The sequence below is a fragment of the Crocodylus porosus genome, unplaced genomic scaffold (genome assembly GCF_001723895.1).
Source record: "Crocodylus porosus isolate Cpor-Errol unplaced genomic scaffold, CroPor_comp1, whole genome shotgun sequence".
NCBI lineage: Eukaryota > Metazoa > Chordata > Crocodylia > Crocodylidae > Crocodylus > Crocodylus porosus.
This window is the reverse complement of record NW_017728932.1, coordinates 2,657,585-2,676,118: the sequence shown is the minus strand read 5'-3', so window position 1 is coordinate 2,676,118 and position 18,534 is coordinate 2,657,585. Positions and strand designations below refer to the sequence as shown.

The window sequence follows — 18,534 nt, the reverse complement described above, 5'->3', positions numbered from 1 at the left end:
CCCCCGCATTTCCACCCCAGCTCCGGGCCTTTAAGGAAAAAAAAATCCTTGGGCCTCTCTGTTCCTACAGTGGCCTCGAGGATTCGGGGGGCTCATGCAGAGCCCCCCATGTGGTATGGGGCAGCGGGGGGCAGCAGGGATTTCCCTCCCACCGGCAGGAGTGGTGAGTCCAGGGCTTTTCTCTCTTTTTTTTTTTTCTTAAAGAGCCAGAGCTTGGGTGGGGGACACTTGTCGGGGGGCTGGGGGAGCAAGGCGGGGTTGGGGGGCTCACGCATAGCCCCCCACATATCGTGGGACAGTGAGGGGCAGCAGGAATCACCGGCCCAGCAGCACCCTGTGAGCCAGGACTTTTTTTTCCCCAAAAATCTGGGAGCTGGGGCAGGCAGGGCAGCCATTGCCGGGCTGGGGGGATGGGCCTGGCTGATTCAGAGATTGGGAGATTCAGCAGCAGACAAATTTCCAAATCAGATTTGGCTGAATCGATTCGGGACAGTGATTTGAATCACCAAATTGAATCACTGTCCCCGAATTGGCTGAATCTGAATCCAAAGTGAATATCAGCCACTTCGCACAGGCCTAATAGCCAGGGAACAAATTTGGACACCAACGTTAATTAGCTCAGCCTCAGAATTGCTCTCTTTTTCACTTGATGTCTAACAGGTGCTCAGGGGACATTTCCAGCAAGCCTGGCCATTTTATTTCTCCTGCCAATACCAGCTACAACGAAAGGCCTATTAAGGTGGATCCACAACACCCAAAAGCATACCCCAATGCAGGAAAATCCCCAGGTAGACCAGGCCACCAGCTTTATGGCATCTTGCAACTCCCTAAAGCTTTAACTGTTTTCCCTGAGAAAAAAGGGTTCTGGTTTTGTTCAGGGTTTGTAACAGGCCCAGCAGACGTGCCCCTTTACCTTTTCTTCAGCAAGCAGAGAGATGGTTTTGTGCCAGAGGTGCCCCCATTTGTGTCAGCAAACTCCAGGGGTACTTTTCAAGATGCCTGATGTGTGCTCCTAATTTGAATACATTTGCAAACACACACAAAATTTGCCTGCATATGGATCTTCCCTAACAGATGAACAGAAAGCGCATGTTAGGGCTCACCAGTAATAAAAACTTGCACTCCCTCTTTGCACTTACAAAAAGTTAGAGGGCACCCTCGCACTGCACTTCAGGTACGACAGTCAACAGCATTTGTTGCAAAACTGGATGCAGACATTTTGACTAGGGCTCGATTCAGTGAGGAACCCAGTATTCTGTTCATGCATTGAAGTCAAACAGTTCAGTCCCCAGCACATCAGCCACAATGACAAGCTGTCACGAACACACTTCAATATCTGCTTATGTCTCTGATGTCTCTCACCATGTCTCTGATAATGTTTCTCCTAGTACTCGTGCTTGAGAAAGTATTCATTGTCTTGAGCAGGGAACCAACTTCTTTAATACTGTGTTGAGACCCTGTGTCATCACGCTGCAGGCAGCAGAACCCAGAAGCCAATTCATTCAATGATGTAAAGAAAATTCCCAGACATATTTTGCTATTTTTGCTCAGCACGCGTGGGGGTCAGGCATATAAGAGAAGATACTCTTTGGAGGAACCAAAGAATCACTAAGGCACAACATTAATAATTAGTCCTGTGTTTCTGAATGACTGCATACATATTCCTGAGGGATAATTCCCTGATAGGACCTCTGGGAAGAGGGAGAGGTCGGATCTATACCACCACCACACACAGGTAGTCCTGCTCCCCCACCTCCCTGCTAAACTTCCATCTAGATGACACACTGTCTTAGGACCTTCAGTGGTTTATTCACAAACCAAGCTTGGACAAATCATTAAGGTTCAGTCAGGAGCTAACACCTCTGCAATACCTCCTGGGCAGGACCCCCTGGGAAGCCAATCTGGAGGAGAGAAGAGTCCAGGACAACTGCCTATATTTTAAAGAAGCCTTACTGAGAGCGCAGGAACAAACCACCCTGATACGCAGGAAGACTAGCAAGTATGGCAGAAGACCAGCCTGGCTTAGCAGGGAACTCTTCAGTAAACTAGGTCACAAAAAGGAAGCTTACGAGAAGTGGAAACTTGGACAAATAAATAGGGAGGAGTATAAGAGCATTCCTAGGGCACGCAGGAATGAAGTCAGGAAGGCCAGAGTGCAATTGAAGGAGGTAAGCAGCCAACAGAGGCGAAAGAACGGGTTAGGGACTACGTAGAAAAGCTGGGCATATACATGTCCATGGGGCCAGACAGGATGCACTCAAGGGTGCTGAGGGAGTTCGCTGATGAGATTACAGAGCCATTGTCCATCATCTCTGAAAACCTGTTAAGGTCAGGAGAGGTCCTGGATGTTTGGAAATGGGCAAACATAGTGCCCATATTTAAGAAAGGGAAAAAGGAGGATCCAGGGAATTACAGACCAAACAGCCTCACCTCAATCCTTGGGAAAATCATGGAGCAGATCCTCAAGGAATCCATTTCTAAGCACCTGGAGGAGAAGAAGGTGATTAGGAACAGTCAGCATGGATTCACCAAGGGCAAGTCATGCCCTTGACCAACCTGATTGCCTTCTATGACAAGGTGACTGGCTCTGTGGATGTGGGGAGACCAGTAGATATGATATACCTTGATTTTAGCAAGGCTTTTGATTCAGTCTCCCACAATGTTCTTGCAGGCAAGCTAAGGAAATATGGGCTGGATGAATGGACTGTAAGGTGGATAGAAAACTGGCTGAGGCATTGGGCTCAGAGGGCAGTAATCAATGGCTCAATGTCTAGTTGTCATCCAGTATCAAGTGAAGTCCCTCAGGGGTTGGTCCTGGGATCAGTTTTGTTCAATACCTTCATCGACGACCTGGAAGATGGCATAGAGTGCACCCTCAGCAAGTCTGCAGATGACACCAAGCTGGGCAGAGTAGTAGATATGCTAGACAGTAAAGCTAGGATTCAAAGTGACCTAGACAAATTGGAGGATTGGGCCAAAAGGAATCTCATGAGTTTGAATAAGGACAAATGCAAAGTCCTGCACTTAGGACAGAACAATCCCATGCACCAGTACAGGCTGGGGACTGACTGGCTGGGCTGCAGCTCTGCAGAAAAGGACCTGGGGGTTACAGTGGACAAGAAGCTGAATATGAGCCAACAGTGCACCCTTGTTGCCAAGGAGGCTAATGGCATGCTGAGCTGCTGCATTGGTGGGACTGTTGCCAGCAGGTCAGGGGAAGCGAGTCTTCTCTATTCAGCACTGGAGAGGCCGCATCTGGAGTACTGTGTTCGGTTTTTGGGCCCCCCATTACAGAAAGGATGTGGACAAATTGGAGAGGGTCCAGTGGAGGGCAACAAAAATAGTGAGGGGCCTAGGAGGACATGACTTATGAGGCAAGACTGAGGGAACTGGGCTTATGTAGTCAAGAGAAGGGGAGATTGACAGGGGATTCAATAGCAGTCTTCAACTCCCTGAAGCGGGGTTCGAAAAAGGATGGAGCTGGGCTGTTCTCAGTGGTGGCAGCTGGCAGAACAAGGAGCAGTGGTCTCAAGTGCAGCAAGGGAAGTTTAGGTTAGACAGTAGGAAGCATTTTCTCACTAGAGGGTAGTAAACCCCTGGAACAGGTTACTCAGAGAGGTGGTGGAATCGCCATCCTTGGAGGTTTGTAAGACCTAGCTAGGCAAAGTTTTGGCTGGGATTATCTCGTTGGGGATGGCATTCAGCAAGGGGTTGGATTGATGGCCTCCTGAGGTCCCTTCCAACCCTAATTTTCTATGACCCTGTTAATTGAGTGATTGGCCTTTCCTTTATGTAAATCACCTCAGGAGGCTGCATTGCCAAGAATGCCTTAATCTTTCTATCCCTTTGAGTTGTGGCCTCCTCTTATTCACTAAGTTGTAAGTTAGGAACTGCAGCTACCCAGAGGCATGTCCTGATCCTTTTAGACCAGTAGAGGAATACTCTCAGCATTGCAGCAAAGTTCACCTGTTTCAGTCATTCTCCCTACCCCTGGAGAAATGCAACGGCAGTAGACACAGCTGGAACTTCTTGGTGCTCCCAGTCAGAGCAGGATTTGTCCAAGAGAAACCAACAACTCCAGCGTTGGCTAACATGGATCTCTTGAGCACATTTTAACAACCCGTGACACTGACCACTGTTTTTCTCCTGCTTTACCTGTGGCAGGTTTGGGTGCTATACCTTGCCGTTTGTACGACAGGGTTCATTGTGTAATTTAAGTTACAGGTTAGACAAGGATGGATTGTATAGAGATGATCCTGCCTCAGGCAGGGGGCTGCAATAGGTGATTTCCAGAGGTCCCTTTCAGGCCTACTTTGCAGTAATTCTAATACCAATTCTTCCAGATTACCCAACAGCTTTTTTCATGTCACTGCTGCACTTGTACATGTCTTTGAATTCTGCCTGATAATACGATAATTAAATAGCAACAGTTCCTTTTAGTTTGTAGCTCATTGTTATGCCTCCCTTTGAGCAAGACGTGAACAAGAGTTGCTCTTCTTTTTTCTACGCTCATTTTTTTTCTGCCATATTCATCTAATTCACCCATTTAGAAGTTGTTAAAATAAGCCAGACATGCCTATTGGAACATCTTCAGTTTGTTTCTGCAGCAGCCAGTTCCACAGGTTAGATATAAGCAAACCTTGTCTAAACAATAAATTAGGACAAGCCAGCAAAAATGCACCACAGCAAGAAATTCTGTGGTGTTGAAAAGAGACTCAAAGTCGGGGGGGGGGACACTAAAGAAGTTCCCATGTCATTTTCCTAGGGTGCAAGTAGATTATTATGAATGAACATCCCAAAGTAAAACTCTGAATAAGAGCCGTGGCAGTTTCTTATGGAACCCGGCTGTCGACTGCCTGCTCACTCGCTGCTTCTTCTCATTTATCGCAGAGGAACAGAAGATACCAAGTACAGTGGAGAAGTGGAACTGCCTTATGGGAAAACTAAGGCCATGGCAGAAAAGCTAATACTTGAAGCCAATGGAAGAAAGGTAAAAAGGAACTCTCCTCTGTAACGTAACATAGGATTTATGGAAGGAGAGAACCCACGATCCATTTCTTGTAATACTACAGCTCATCATTGAGTAACAGCTGCAGTTTTGATTTCACATTTGCAGTCATGTCACTTAAAGCCCATTTACATTAGGTGCATAAAGCACATAAAATCTCCAAGGCCTGATCTGGCAAACGCACACGAGATTTTGGAGAATGCGTCAACTTCAAAAGAAGCAATCAATGAGGTACGTGCCCAATGCCCATCTGGTTTTGAAAACTTCAGCTACAGTAAATTTAGGTGCCTTTGAAAAATCTGGCCCCATATGCCCGTAGCAGTTTTGAGAACAAGCCCCAAAGCAAATTTTTTGCAGCAATGCCCAATGAATGAACACAAAAATAATGTAAAAGAGCTTTTCCTCAAATCTAGTCTCCCAATAACCTTTGTCAATTTTACAGCTAAGCAATGGTGGTAAGCTTGCAACCTGCATCATTCGTCCAAATACAATTTATGGGGAGAAGCAGACGGTTCTAAAACACCTGTATTTACACGTCAAAGCCAAAAATGGTGTTTTAAACTACCTGGAACCTGAAGACTCAGAGCGCAATAGCACATATGTGGGTGAGTGCATTTCTTTGATTCTGTATTACATATGGGTCTACCGCATTTTGGTTTAATCAGGGGACTCTTATAAATCAAGTTCTGAGGCAGGAAGCAAGTTGTTTAAAGAATAAACACAAAATAATTTTAAGAAAATAATTAAAGCCAGGCTGCAGAAATTAAGAATTTTTTAAAAAATAATTTCTTATAGACTTTTCAAACAAAAATGAGAAATAGTATTTATGGGGGGAACCCCTGTAGGGGAAAAAAGGGAGCAAAATCTTTTCTCCTTGGGCTAGTTGTGGGGAAGGGGCAGGAAAGAGGGGTGGTAAACTGAAAAGCTGAACTCCCCAAATTTTAAAAATTGTGGTTTGAGAAAAAAATCATTTTACTACAGTAAGAAACAATACATTGCTGTTTGAGTCACAAACCTGTTATTAACAGTAAATGCAGAAAGAAAGAAAGAAAAACTGCCACTATGTTTGCAAAGTACAGAAAAAATACGTTGTAGGAAGAAAGGACCTAATCTCTAGAATTTGACAGAAAATGAGATTTCTTCTACCAGTGTGTTGAGCCAGACAAGAGTAGGGATAGAGTTCACTTCCAGGATTATAGAGCGGTTTCTTTGGTGCTTTCTCATATCTCTATTGTACTATTTCCACAAGGGTGGAATCCCAGTAGATTAAACCTGTATTTGGAGAGGAATCAAGTCCAGGCAGGTTAAGTCACTTGCCTGAAGACACGGAGCAGTGAAAATAAAACCCACAGAGTTTTGACTCCTATTCCCCTTGTTCCACCTCACTGGTCATCCCAAAACAGAGAACCAGAGGTTGGATAATTACTAGATTCCTCCAGAATAAGGCTGAGTGATGATTACAAGGGAGTAAGGAAAAGCACGCTCTACCAACTGCAGAGTTTTGAGCCAACCAGATTGAATGGTTAACTTGATGTAATGTAAAATGACGTCTAATCATGCTGCTGCTTCTCCTTTCTTACCCTCTCGTGCTTCTTCAGGGAATGTTGCATGGATGCACGTGCTTGCAGCAAGGAGCCTGCCATTGCAGCCAGACTTACTTGCGGGACAAGTGTATTATGCCTATGATGACACTCCAACAAAGAAAAGTTTTCTGGTCAGGTATCAGCTGTTGTTGGGGATGGACCCTGCCATAAGGCTGGGCTCCCATGTGCCTTACTGGAAGATGTGGTTACTCATACACATTTACAGAATAATCAAGACCCTCCTGTCCCCATTTGGGAAACTGCCTCCTTTCCTGGATTTGTCTCTGCTGAATACAATTGCCACCACATTTTCCTATGAGACAGACAAAGCCTTCAGGCATTTTGGGTACAAACCCCTATATAGCTGGGAGGAGAGTAAATTCAGAACCATAGAGTGGTTAAAGTCAGCTACAGGGAACTAAACAGTGCCATGGGGAGACCCTGAGAGATCAAGACAGCGACAAAGAAAGATCACTTCCTTTACTGGATTCCATTTCTGTGCACAGCAGTATACAATATTTTCTACTAGAAACTAAGCACGTACCCATTTCAGAAACAAGCAGAACACAGTAATTTTCATCTAAAGCTGCGTATCCCCTCTCTAGTCTCCTGAGCCATCTATTAGCTAGCAGGTCTCTTAACTACATCATCATTTTCCAGGAGACAGAGTATCCATTGCAGCATTATTCAGATGAAGTTGGAATGAATGAAGGCTGTGGGATCCAATAGGCCCAGTGTCACTGCAGCTATTAATAGGAGGAGCAAGGAATTCAGGATCAGACCTGTGATTCTGAAGTCAAATGGACTATTTGTTTAACAAAAAGTTAAAGTAATTTAATCCCATATCATATATATGCTTTTTGATGCTAGGCAACAGGACTGATACTTTTGACATGATCTCAGATATCTTTTCTTTAGTTAGCAAAATATCTTCATTTCACTTGCACATGCAAGATATCTTTAAAGGATAATTCTTGGAAGGATTCAGAAAAGTCCCTCTTAATCTTCAGGGTTTCAAAGAAAGATACATGGGTTTTTACTGTTATCCCTGGAAGCCACTTTCAGCCCAAATTTCCCAGGATCCCTCTTCCCACTCTTAACCTTAGAAATATTAAATCCATTTTTAAATCTCTCTTTGATTGACAATTTTGTCAGTTTACTTAAGTTTGCATGGTTTGATAACAGAAGATCTTATTTTGCAATTTGAATAAAAAGAAAAACTCTAAGGACCTAGTTTGCTCCACTTTAAATTTAATTCTTTCCCAAATAAAATCTCCTTTCCACTAGTGTAAATGAAAATCTGGCTTTCCTGGTTTAAGTGCTCACACGCACACACACACACCCACCCACACCTCTTTAATTCAGAAATTTCCACCATAATTGGGAAGAATTCAGAATGAAAACGATCTCTGCTAGGCTTTATTTGGTTTACAAGATGCTCAGCATGTGTGATATTTAAGTTGAGTAAATAGAGGAAAAATTTTCACTAATATTAGTTCAAAGTAGAAATTAAATTTCTACTCATATCAAACTACTTCACAACACTTCTGTGATCTATAAACATTCAACCTTTGAAGATTTACCATATTATAAGCACTAATAACTGGGTTTTTAAATATGGCAGCTTGCTCAGCAAAAGCACACCCTGGATCCCCTCTCTCTCACAGGCATGTGCACAAAGTCGGGACATCTCCAGGTTTTAGCAGTACTGACCAGAATCGGTTTTAATGCTTCGGGAACCTTTACTTCATGTTACTGGATGGGCCACTGGGTGGAGCTACAAGTCAAAATGTAAGGGAGGCATCTTTGTGTTCAGATTTACAGTATATGCAGAGTAAGAAACTTTGTCTTTAGCTGGTTTGTCAAAGCTTTGAGGATTGCCCCTTGCTGGTTAGTCTGAGGGTCAGTCTAGGTTTAAGTGTTTTCAGCCTTTTGTCATTTTGAATCCTTGGAATCGATGTATTAAAAACCTGTTTCTATAGACTGACCAGACAAAGTCACCTTCTTAAAAAGACTAATAGGAATTGTTCTTCAGGGTCTCTAGGAAGCTTTGAACTATCTCAGCTGGGTGCAGATGTTGATGCTTTCAGACCTGCAAGCAGCCCTTGGTACAAGCTGCGGGGGGATTATGAGCCCCACAACATCCTGGCTGGGGTGAATGGGAGTCACTTCTGCCAGGCAGTATTTTCCTATGCCAGACAGCAACGCTGGACAACTGCTTCTCAGCTCTCAGGAATCCCTCCTGTAAGGACTCTCATGGCATTTTTCTTGGTCTTCAGGACCTCTAGGGAAAGCAACCGCAATCAGCACCACGACAGGCCAGATTTTTCAAGTGTGTAGAGATAAAGAGAGGGGCTTAGTGATTTTACAAAAGCGCCACCTCAAATTCACGTCCCTCCTTTATCCCTTTCCAGCTTTACCAAAAGGAGCAGAGGATTCCCTTTTCCTGACTGTGATGGGGCTGTCAGGAGGGGGAGGAGAGAAGATGGACAGCAGAGCCTCTTGCTGTTTTCCAAGAGGAGGGGCATGTTTCTTTTGGCTGTGATGCAAGCCATTTGCATTTTGGCTTCTCCAAGCCAACACTGCTGCAGATTTCCTGTCAGACATTTGATTTTATCAGATTCTAACTTGTTTTCTCTTGGCAATTGTTTCCTGCCTCCCCAGCACCAGGTTAGCACTCTCTTCTCCTTCCAGGGTCTCTACCCTATTATGTAACAAAAAAAAAAGGGGGGGGGTGTCTGTTTCTAGTTCTGGAGGAGTCTTTGTGTGTAATTATTCATCCAAAAGATTCAGCAGGTATAACCGCTTCCCCTGGGGGCTCCACTGTATAATTGGATTTCATCCGTACCAATTAAATCCTATCTTTACCCCTTAGTTAAGCCAAGCGGTAAGTATTTAATGCTAATATCCCTGACAACTATTGCAGAAAGACATAAGAGATGAAACGTATAAAGAAATGCAACATCATCTACTGGCAAAGTAAATGGCACAGGAAAGAGGTGCATGCACATAGGGATAGCTGCCATCTTTTTGCCGTAAGAGCTGGCAACGCTTCCAATGCAAGAGTCTGTTTTAGGAGTTAATTTGGCTCTGGCCTTGGTGCTCCGTTCATCTCCTCCTCCTCTTCCCTGCAGCCCCATGCTGCTACCTGTGTGTTGAATGCTCTTCCCTCCTGCTTCAGAGCCACAGGCCTCTCTGGTTTTCCTTATTCAATACGTGCAAGGAGTCAGCCAGCAACATTAAAAAACAGGCCACAAGACCACATATAAAACACATCCTGACCAAATTACTCCCTTTTCTAGATTTCCCAGGCCATTCTTTCTTCAGTAGGTACATCTTTTCAGACTAAACCCTTTGTCTCATATTTCTGCCCTGTGTATAATTCATGCTGTTAGTAAATAATAGTAATAATAGTAGGAGCATGAAAGGAAAACAGATCACCATCATGTGAAGGGTGTCAAACTGGTCAGTCAGGTGCCCGAATCAGAACACCTCATACTGACAGTATCTAATAGAGGATATACAGGAAAAGGATGGCCTTAAGCCAGCCATAGTTATTCATGAATACTGGAATGATGCTTTCCTCGTTTAACAGAATGAAAGTTTCCCAGTCACATCTTTGGTCTGTTTAAAATGTAGTTCTAGCAGTCTCTCCTTTTTCCTGTAGCCTTTCTCCTTCCCCTGCATCACACCAACATTCATGGTTTGCACAATGCCCAAGGAATTTAGGAGCATGATTCTCTGAGTTTCAATATTATGTGCTCCTAAATCCTCTAGGTACCTTTGAAAGTTTCTTCTTTAAAAGCAGGGCTGAGCCTAAGCAATAGAAATAGGTTAGATTTCAAAGTCCACTCATGTTCAGAGGTGGACGATTGGTTTGTTTTATCATCCTGGTAGTCAACATGACAGACTGAATTCAGGGAACAATGGGAACCTGTGGGAAAGCACTCAAATGCAGTTAAGGGTTGCACCTTAATCTTATCCTAAAACATCTAGCAACGATAGTCACTGGAGGGAAAATCTCATGTTAGCTATATGGTTTAAAAGATTATTAGAAGTCTAGAATGCCGGGTGGGAGAGGCCACAGAGACTATCTATTTGCATGGGGTCAGTGTATAGTCGTACCTGTCCTACAACACAACTGTCCAACTGAGCCCATAGGGTTACCATGCAAAATCTCACCTAGACACTGCTGCCCCACATGGGGGTGGGGGGTGGGTGTGCCCACCCCCACATGCACAGTGCAGTGGGGTGGGTGAGCATATAGCCTAAGGGGGGCCTCTGACCTCCACTACTGGTGCAGCCTGTGGGGCACGTGGCCCCCAGCCACGTAGAAGTTGGACAGCCCTATCCTACCAAACTATCAAAGAGAGCTGTATATTGATTGCTTACTGTTCGGGTATTCCATTTTCATGAATCAATTTGCTGTACAATACTTCCCTATAATTCAAGAGTTTTATGCGTTACATGAATAAAATTGAACATATACTTTTATGCCATTTTTATTTAATTGAATTTCAGGGAGATTTATCTCTTTTGTTATTAATACATCTTAATATGGCCTATAACACTCAACTGATATTTAATTAACCCACAATAACTGCCTTGTAAAATGTAAATTAAATACTTTATTTTTTCAGGCATACAACATCCATATCAAAGCTTTAGTCTACCAGCAAAGCAAAAAAGAGTAGGGCTAAACAAAAAGATTACAAACCACAAAACCCTTGATATGAGTGCCTGTGACAGTTAAGGTATCTGAAAATGGTTTTGCAGTTGGGTCTTCTTGAAAAAGCACAACCAAAACCCCACATCTGACCACTTCCAGACTTCAGACTGAGATTTGACACCAGGACTGGATTTTGTAGCATGAAAAGTTCAGTAGAAATGGGGTTTTTGCTTGACCTGTTATCAAACTAGGGGCTATCTACAGAATCTAAATCCAGGCTTGGTTTTCAGACACCTTCCACACTGTTTTCAATGGTATTCAAAATCTGATTGTGCTGATTAAAGCCAGTTTCTAGTCAACAGTTGGGGTGGACCAATATAAATAAAACAATGGAACTAAAAAATATCAAGTTGCTTATCAGTCTTGTACTATACCATTCAAATAATGTATTTTTATTAAAATAGTGTATTTCCACCATAAGACACACAGTCCCTCTCCTAGCCCTCTTCTCAGCAAATCTGAAGACAACATAATTGGGAAAGACTGCAAACACACTGGCAATCAGAAGCAGAATTCAGAAGACCGTTGAGAGATTGGAAAGCAGCGTTCGAGCAAACAGGATGAAGTTCCAGATCTCCTTTTCTATGATTCTATTTTATATCTGTATTAGATTATTTTAAGGGTATTCAATGAAAAATCAAAGGCTTCACGTACCATAGATCTTAAAGACATCGCAGCATGGAAGAATAAAAATCCTTTTATTCATTTTAATTTCCTGCATATGAAAGAAAATGAATTGAATGCTTCTGTAACAGGCAGACTGTCCTGCCTTCAACATTTCTCCTCTTGAGCATCTCCTTAGCTACCTTGCTTGTATAAACTACTTCATTCAGCCTAATGACTTGGAATAATTTTGCCTGCAAATCCAAAAGGCTGCTGTTACTTAAGAAATCCATGAGCTTAATAAGGTAACTGATTCTCCAAGCTGTTACTCATGCAAGCCTTGCTATTAAAAGCTATTTAGGTGAGGAAGAATTAGTAACAGCCAGATTTTGCCACCCTTACTAGCAGCATCCTCTTTACAAGTCAGAAGGTCCTTCTGAGTTTGGATGGTTCATTGGCTAGAATGGGCAAAGGATGTTCATGTTCACAGCTGAATTGATTAGGAGCTGTCTTGAGCTAAGTGCAAAAAGGCTTTAACTCCTGCCTTTAACCTGCTGCAAGATATCTAAATCACTGTCCCTCCCTACCCCCATGCTCCATGAGTAGCACCCCCAGTTTGGATAAATCCTTCAAGGCTCCTAGCTGAACGCTTCACCCAGTGGTACAACCATGTGCACCCTTCTTACATTTTCTCCTCTGGCTCCTTTCTGGCTCCCAGTTGTCATTCCATATCTTCGCTAACATCTTCAGGCCCCACCATGGCTTAGCACCTTTCTGATCTAAACTCTTTACTTCTACCATGTTAAGTGAGAACACAAGCAGCTGATTTGGATGGCTCTTCACCTCCCTTTTCCACAACTGCTTCTTCATGTTAAGTAATGCTGCCCTATATTCTTGCAACTCCCTTCCCTGGCCCCGTTTGCTGCCATCCTTGCTTTCTCTCACTGTATAGATACCATCTCTAAGGCTCCTTTTTCTAAAGGAACCTCATACAGACTGTAAATTGCAACTATTTTAGATAGAGGATAAATACAACATTAAAAACCCAACCAGGATGTTGGTCTCAGGACAATGACTTCAGTGGGTCTGGAGGGAACTCACCATCTCAATGGGTCTAACGCATAACAAAAACATTTCAGAACAAAGATTTGCATCAGTGAAGGCTCTCAGATTCTGCCCCCATTGATGCCAGTAGGAAATTTTCCATTGCTCTGTATGGGATCATTCTGCAATCGCTTCCACAGATGGCCTCAAGGGTCAAGGACAACAACCATAGAGCTCTGTCACTCAGGACCTACATCTAGAGTTAAACTGCCAAGAACAGACTCCATGGATACATGCACTTAACTAACACATTGCTGTACACCCGACGATCAATCAGTAAAATATAATTCACAAAGCGACATACATTTGCATGATGTGACCAAAATCTACATCCAATAGCCCCCTTGGTTTCCCTGTCCCAAATCCCCCCTGGCTTTCAAACCCAAGGGAGTTGGAGGTCACCCTCACATTGGAATTTCAGTGGGATCTGGAAGCCTTCATCCCTCGGTTTCTGGGAAAAAACAACGGTATTATCTAGATAGACAGAACCATACATGCTGAGACATGGGGTATTATTGTTCAAGGGGAAGGCAACGAACAGGTATTATTGCCTAGGAGTAGGAGGGACTACTAGAAATAAACCCTGTGGTTTAAAGTGTGGTTTGAAGGAGGAGAGGCTCAGGAAGAGGCTGCTCCAGGCACTAAAGTCACATAACTGAAGGCTTAGAGCTGAGAGTAGAGGAAAAATAAAATGGAGAGAAACTTGGGAAGAGTGTAGAAGGGAGGAGAAATGTCAGCGGGGGAAGAATACACGGGGCCTTGAAAGCATGGTAACACATGATATGCAGGAAGCCATGGGACTGATTCAGAGAAGGGGGCAGGGAGAGAGAACGGAGAGGTGGCTGAAGCAGTACCAGGTGAAGAGAAGTTTATCAGTGGGATTTTTGACAGGATGGAGGTGAAAGGGAGGCCAGGCAGGAGGAGATTACTGTAATCAAGGTGAAAGATGGATACTCTGGGCAGGAGATAAAAGCTAGGTTTGTGTGACATTAATACAAAGAAAGTGACAGAACTTAGTGAGCAACTGTATGTAGGGAAGGCAGAACAGCACAACTGACTGGGAGATGGAAAAAAATGGAGAGACTTTCTTGTATAAGGCTATTTTCCTTTTGAGAGAGCATGCATTTTCAAGTGACGAGCTGATGCTCTAGCTATGCTACTTCCCTAAATACAAATCTGGCTACAAAACAGCAGCTCTTTGCACAGTGACAACCAAAAAAAGCAAACCAGTCTTCTTCCTTGCTGCTGAGAGCTCTCCGACATTTAATGAGAGCCTTGCTGCGATGCAGGGAGTTTGTGGAGCAGCTCAGCTCAATGTTAATTCACTGTGGGTAGAGAATACAGGTACATTCTGTGAAGGGAAGTACTATTGTTCAGTTACACTGAACCGAAAGTTCAGCTGGAGTCATCTAAGAGTGCATCACATGATTTGGGAGCTGAGAACAGAGGGTAGAGGAGGAGGAACAAGAAATTAAGGGAGGGATCAGTAGGAAAGATAGAGCAGTTTGAGTCTGTCTACACACGAAGAAGCTACACTGCATTTAAAGGTCCAATGTTGCCTCAGTTTAGTTGTAGGTCTAGATTTAACTTGTGTTGCATTGGTTTGAAGATGACTTGCATTGGTTGACAAGGGCAGGACAGACTTACATAACTGTATGCAGACTGGACTGTCAACATGTTGGCAAATCCCAGTAAAGGCAGTTAATCACTGGCTCATTACTCAGGGAGATGAACATTGTATATCTGCTGCTGTAACTTTGAGAAGGGCAGCAGTTCTGTAGGGTTTAGTAGCCACTATTACTTCAAGCACGTCAAGCAAGGAGTTCCATCCAAAACATCCCCGATATAAAATCAAATAATTCAAGTAGCATTGTATGCACAAAGGCAATGCAGGCCATCCATCAATCAACAATACCTGAGGTTTATGACTACAACTCTAAAGCCACTCACTCAGCCAAGATGCTGGCAAAAGTCATGAAAATCAGGCTCTCAATACAAGTCCAAGCCCTATTAATGGCCTGTTATAGTCTATTTGCAAGCCACTGCTTTGCAAGTTCTGACATATGCCTGGCAATACCTGTGTTAATCAATGGGCTTTAGACAGCAATGGGATCTCATCTTTAACACTGAATTACTGTGTAACCTTGGGCAAATCATTTTTATCTCTTTCTCTGTTTCCCTAACTGTGAATTTTTTATAATGATTTTAATCCACATAATAGCAGCAATAGATACGAGACCTTAGTTCATCTATGTTTAACTGTTTTTGAAGGCAGACACTCAGCTGAAGTGCACTGTTGAAGCGCAGAGCCCTATTACAATTTCTTGTAGCCTCAATAAGTTATGATTTTAATCTCGTTTTTATTATCCTTTCCCATACAACAAAATAGCACAGTTTGTTGGACCCTGGCATGATCTATTTACAGCTCTTTAGGAACACACCATTTTTATGAAACATGGCGTTTCTGCCTCTTTTGCAGAGAACTGTGGGGCAATCACCCAACAGCTACATTTCCCCTGACATCTGTTGAATTGAAACCTAAAATACTCCCTCCATATTGGATCAATGTCATATAACCTCATTTCCTCAGCTTAAGAAAAAGCCTTAGGGTTTTATACATTGCACTAAAAGATGTCAGCACCTTTAGGTTAATAAATGGCCCTGAGATCAGATCGGGCCTCAGTTCGTAGATCATGAGAACCATGTCAGACATGGGGAATGATGCCATATAGGAAAGATAATTGACAGTCTACTTAGCTTGGTTTATGGCTGCAAGGAAAAAAAGAAGAATCCGGAGTTCAGGCACCTTTCTTCCAATATCGCCATCAAACAATGCTCATAGTTCCCCACTCTCCACCCCCACAGCTCCCCAACCCCAGGGGTCTTAGGGATCCCTGCCTCTGAAGTACACCAGGAAGACTTTTACATAGCAGTGCAGAGCAGTAACTCCAGCATATCAGCCAGATTTAGAGATTCTTAATATAAAAAGAGGGCCAAATCCTGAGCTGATAAATCAACATACCACAGCTATTCTCCTGACTTAACCCACATATTTTAACTTTTGAATGTTTCTACTGTTCAGCTTCCTCAGAATCAAAAATAAAAGTTTTATTATCTTCCCAGTTGAGATTTTCCAGTTTTTGAAGAGACCAGTAACCCATCTGCCTTATGCTCATCACCTTGAAATCTGACTCCTTGTGCAACTGTACTGTGGTGGATAGCACTAAATTAAGATGATGAGTTGTAGCTCTGTCACCACCATTGCACTTTAATTTTAACTGCACTCTAGGTTCTCCAATGCCCAACTGCAATGGTGAGAAAGTCTGGTAGCTTCCCACTGACTCACCAGCACAGGAGAGCTGCACCCCCTAAATTTGGGACACAGTGGGGTGTCTACATGAGATGTTTACTGTGCAGCTGACTAATTAGTTTTGCAGTAAGCATTGCATATCTACACGTGCACCCAAAGTAAACTGCAGTTTTTTACTCTGCAGCAGGATAGTAATACAAGTACTTGTTAATACAAGTTCTATCTTGCTGCAGGATAAAAAACTCTGCAGCATCGCATGTGTAGATGCTGACCTGGCTGGCTGGGGCATGAGGATGCTTCAGTGCAGGTACTACCTACCAGCTAGCCTTGCACTGAAGCAGCTTCGTGCTTCAGCAAGCCCCTCTGGAGCATACCGAGTCAGGATGCAGCAGCTCTGGGCTGGCAGGCTAACCCCAGCGCGTCCTGCCAGCCAGGGCTGCTCTGACGTAACTCTGTGTGCTGTGCACACCTGCAGATAGTTTTCATAGTTTTGTAGGGTTGGTAGGGACCTCAGTAGATTATCAAGTCCGACTCCCTGCCCCTGGGTAGGAAACAGCGCTGTGGTCCAATGACCCTAGCTATGTCTAGTCTCCTCTTAAAGACCTTCAAGACAATGGGAGAGCACCACTTATGTCTAATCGAAATCTGCTCTCTGTCAGTTTATGGCCATTGTTTCTAGTAACCCCAAGGAGCACCCTGGTAAACAGAGTTATCCCCTATTCCTTGCTGCCTCCACCCAATGAATTTGTAGATGACCATGAGATCCCCTCTCAGCCTTCTTTTGCGGAAGCTGAAGAGATTCAGGTCCCTCAATCGCTCCTCATAGGACCTTACCTGCAGGCCCTTACCCATACAAGCAGCCCTCCTCTGGACCCTCTCAAGGTTATCCACACCCCTCTTGAAGTGCAGTGACCAGAACTGGTCTTACCAATGCCAATGTAATAATCTCCAACACAACCACTTAATTTATTTATAAGAATGGGATGCGACACTGTACAGCTTGTGCAACTTCCGTCCCTGATTTGATTCGGTGAAGATTTGGCCCGATTTGGTGGTCGAATCTCTGAATCTGAATCGAAGCAGAGGACCCTTTAATCTCTCTGAATTGAATCGGAACCCTCCGAATCAATCTGGAGAGATTTGGGAAGATTCACTGATTTGGACATAGACGCAGCTTTAAATGTTTTTTCTACATACCTCTAAGTAGCAGGTGGCTCATGAATGCTGAGATGATGGGGCACATGGCGTGTCCCACAGGACTGTGGGGGGCTCCCCAGCATGTTCGGCAGCAGACCAGGAAGTTTTGCACACCCCTAATCAAAGGCCTTTGTTATATGAGCCTGGGAGCAGTAAAATCTGGAGTGATAAGCTCCAGAGTTTATTCAAGTGAATTAATGGCACACGTAGACACACCCAGGGAGCATCAGAAGAGAAGCCAGGTTTTCAGGATCATCACCTTCAAAAGGATCTCTCAGATCTAGCCAAGAACCTCTAAATCTGAGAAATGAAATCCAGCTAAGAATTTGGGCTTTTTCATACAGATATAAACTAGGTAAGACTTGATAGTAACTGATGCCACAAAAAAACATGCAGACTCTTCAGTAGCATCTGGTATAGCCTAGTAGCCTGTTCCTTGAGCAGCAACTAATGGTAGCAAGATGTCTTTATTCCCCCAGAAGGAATTTTTTAAAATGTAAATCTTGCTATTCCTTTGACATCTTCCCAGGTTTTCAATTAAAAAACAAGATTTTCATGGCTTTTTAAAGAAGCTAACAGAAAATTCTGCCAAAATAGAAACATGTTTTCGCCCCCTCCAAAGTTGTTTATGGAAAACAACCTACGTTTTTATAAGCAACAATAATTATTCATCATGCAGTTGCAACTTGAGGCTCCCAATGAGATTGCTCATCCTCATGCCCAGACTCCAAACATAGCAAGAGAGTCCATGACTGGTTACATCTATATTAGGCTGGTGCAGAGTGGCTAGTACTAGCTTCAGACTCAGATTCGGCTGATTCGGGGGACAGTGATTTGATTCGGTGATTTGAATTACTGTCCTGATTCGATTAGACAAATGTGATTTGGAGATCTGACTGCTGCCAAATCCCCGATCTCTGAGTCAGCCAAGCCAGGCCCATCCCCCGCCCCTCTCCCAGCCTGGCAATGGCTGCTCCAGCTCCTGGTACTTGGGGAAAAA

General features: G+C 43.6%; 1 protein-coding gene across 3 annotated transcripts in view; it reads left to right on the top strand.

The window, feature by feature from the left end:
* HSD3B7 (hydroxy-delta-5-steroid dehydrogenase, 3 beta- and steroid delta-isomerase 7) overlaps window positions 1–11,614 on the top strand; it is an 18,976-nt gene extending 7,362 nt beyond the window's left edge. Inside the window, exons 4-7 of one of the 3 annotated variants that reach the window (XM_019545434.1) lie at window positions 4,891–4,990; window positions 5,451–5,613; window positions 6,607–6,722; window positions 11,232–11,614. In XM_019545434.1, coding sequence (XP_019400979.1) covers window positions 4,891–4,990; window positions 5,451–5,613; window positions 6,607–6,722; window positions 11,232–11,285 — 433 coding nt within the window. In that variant the 3' untranslated portion in view covers window positions 11,286–11,614. Of the gene's footprint in view, window positions 1–4,890; window positions 4,991–5,450; window positions 5,614–6,606; window positions 7,818–9,005; window positions 10,521–11,231 lie in introns of those variants that run through there. The other 2 variants (XM_019545435.1, XM_019545433.1) reach the window with 2 other exon arrangements.
* The last annotated feature ends 6,920 nt before the right edge of the window (window positions 11,615–18,534 follow it).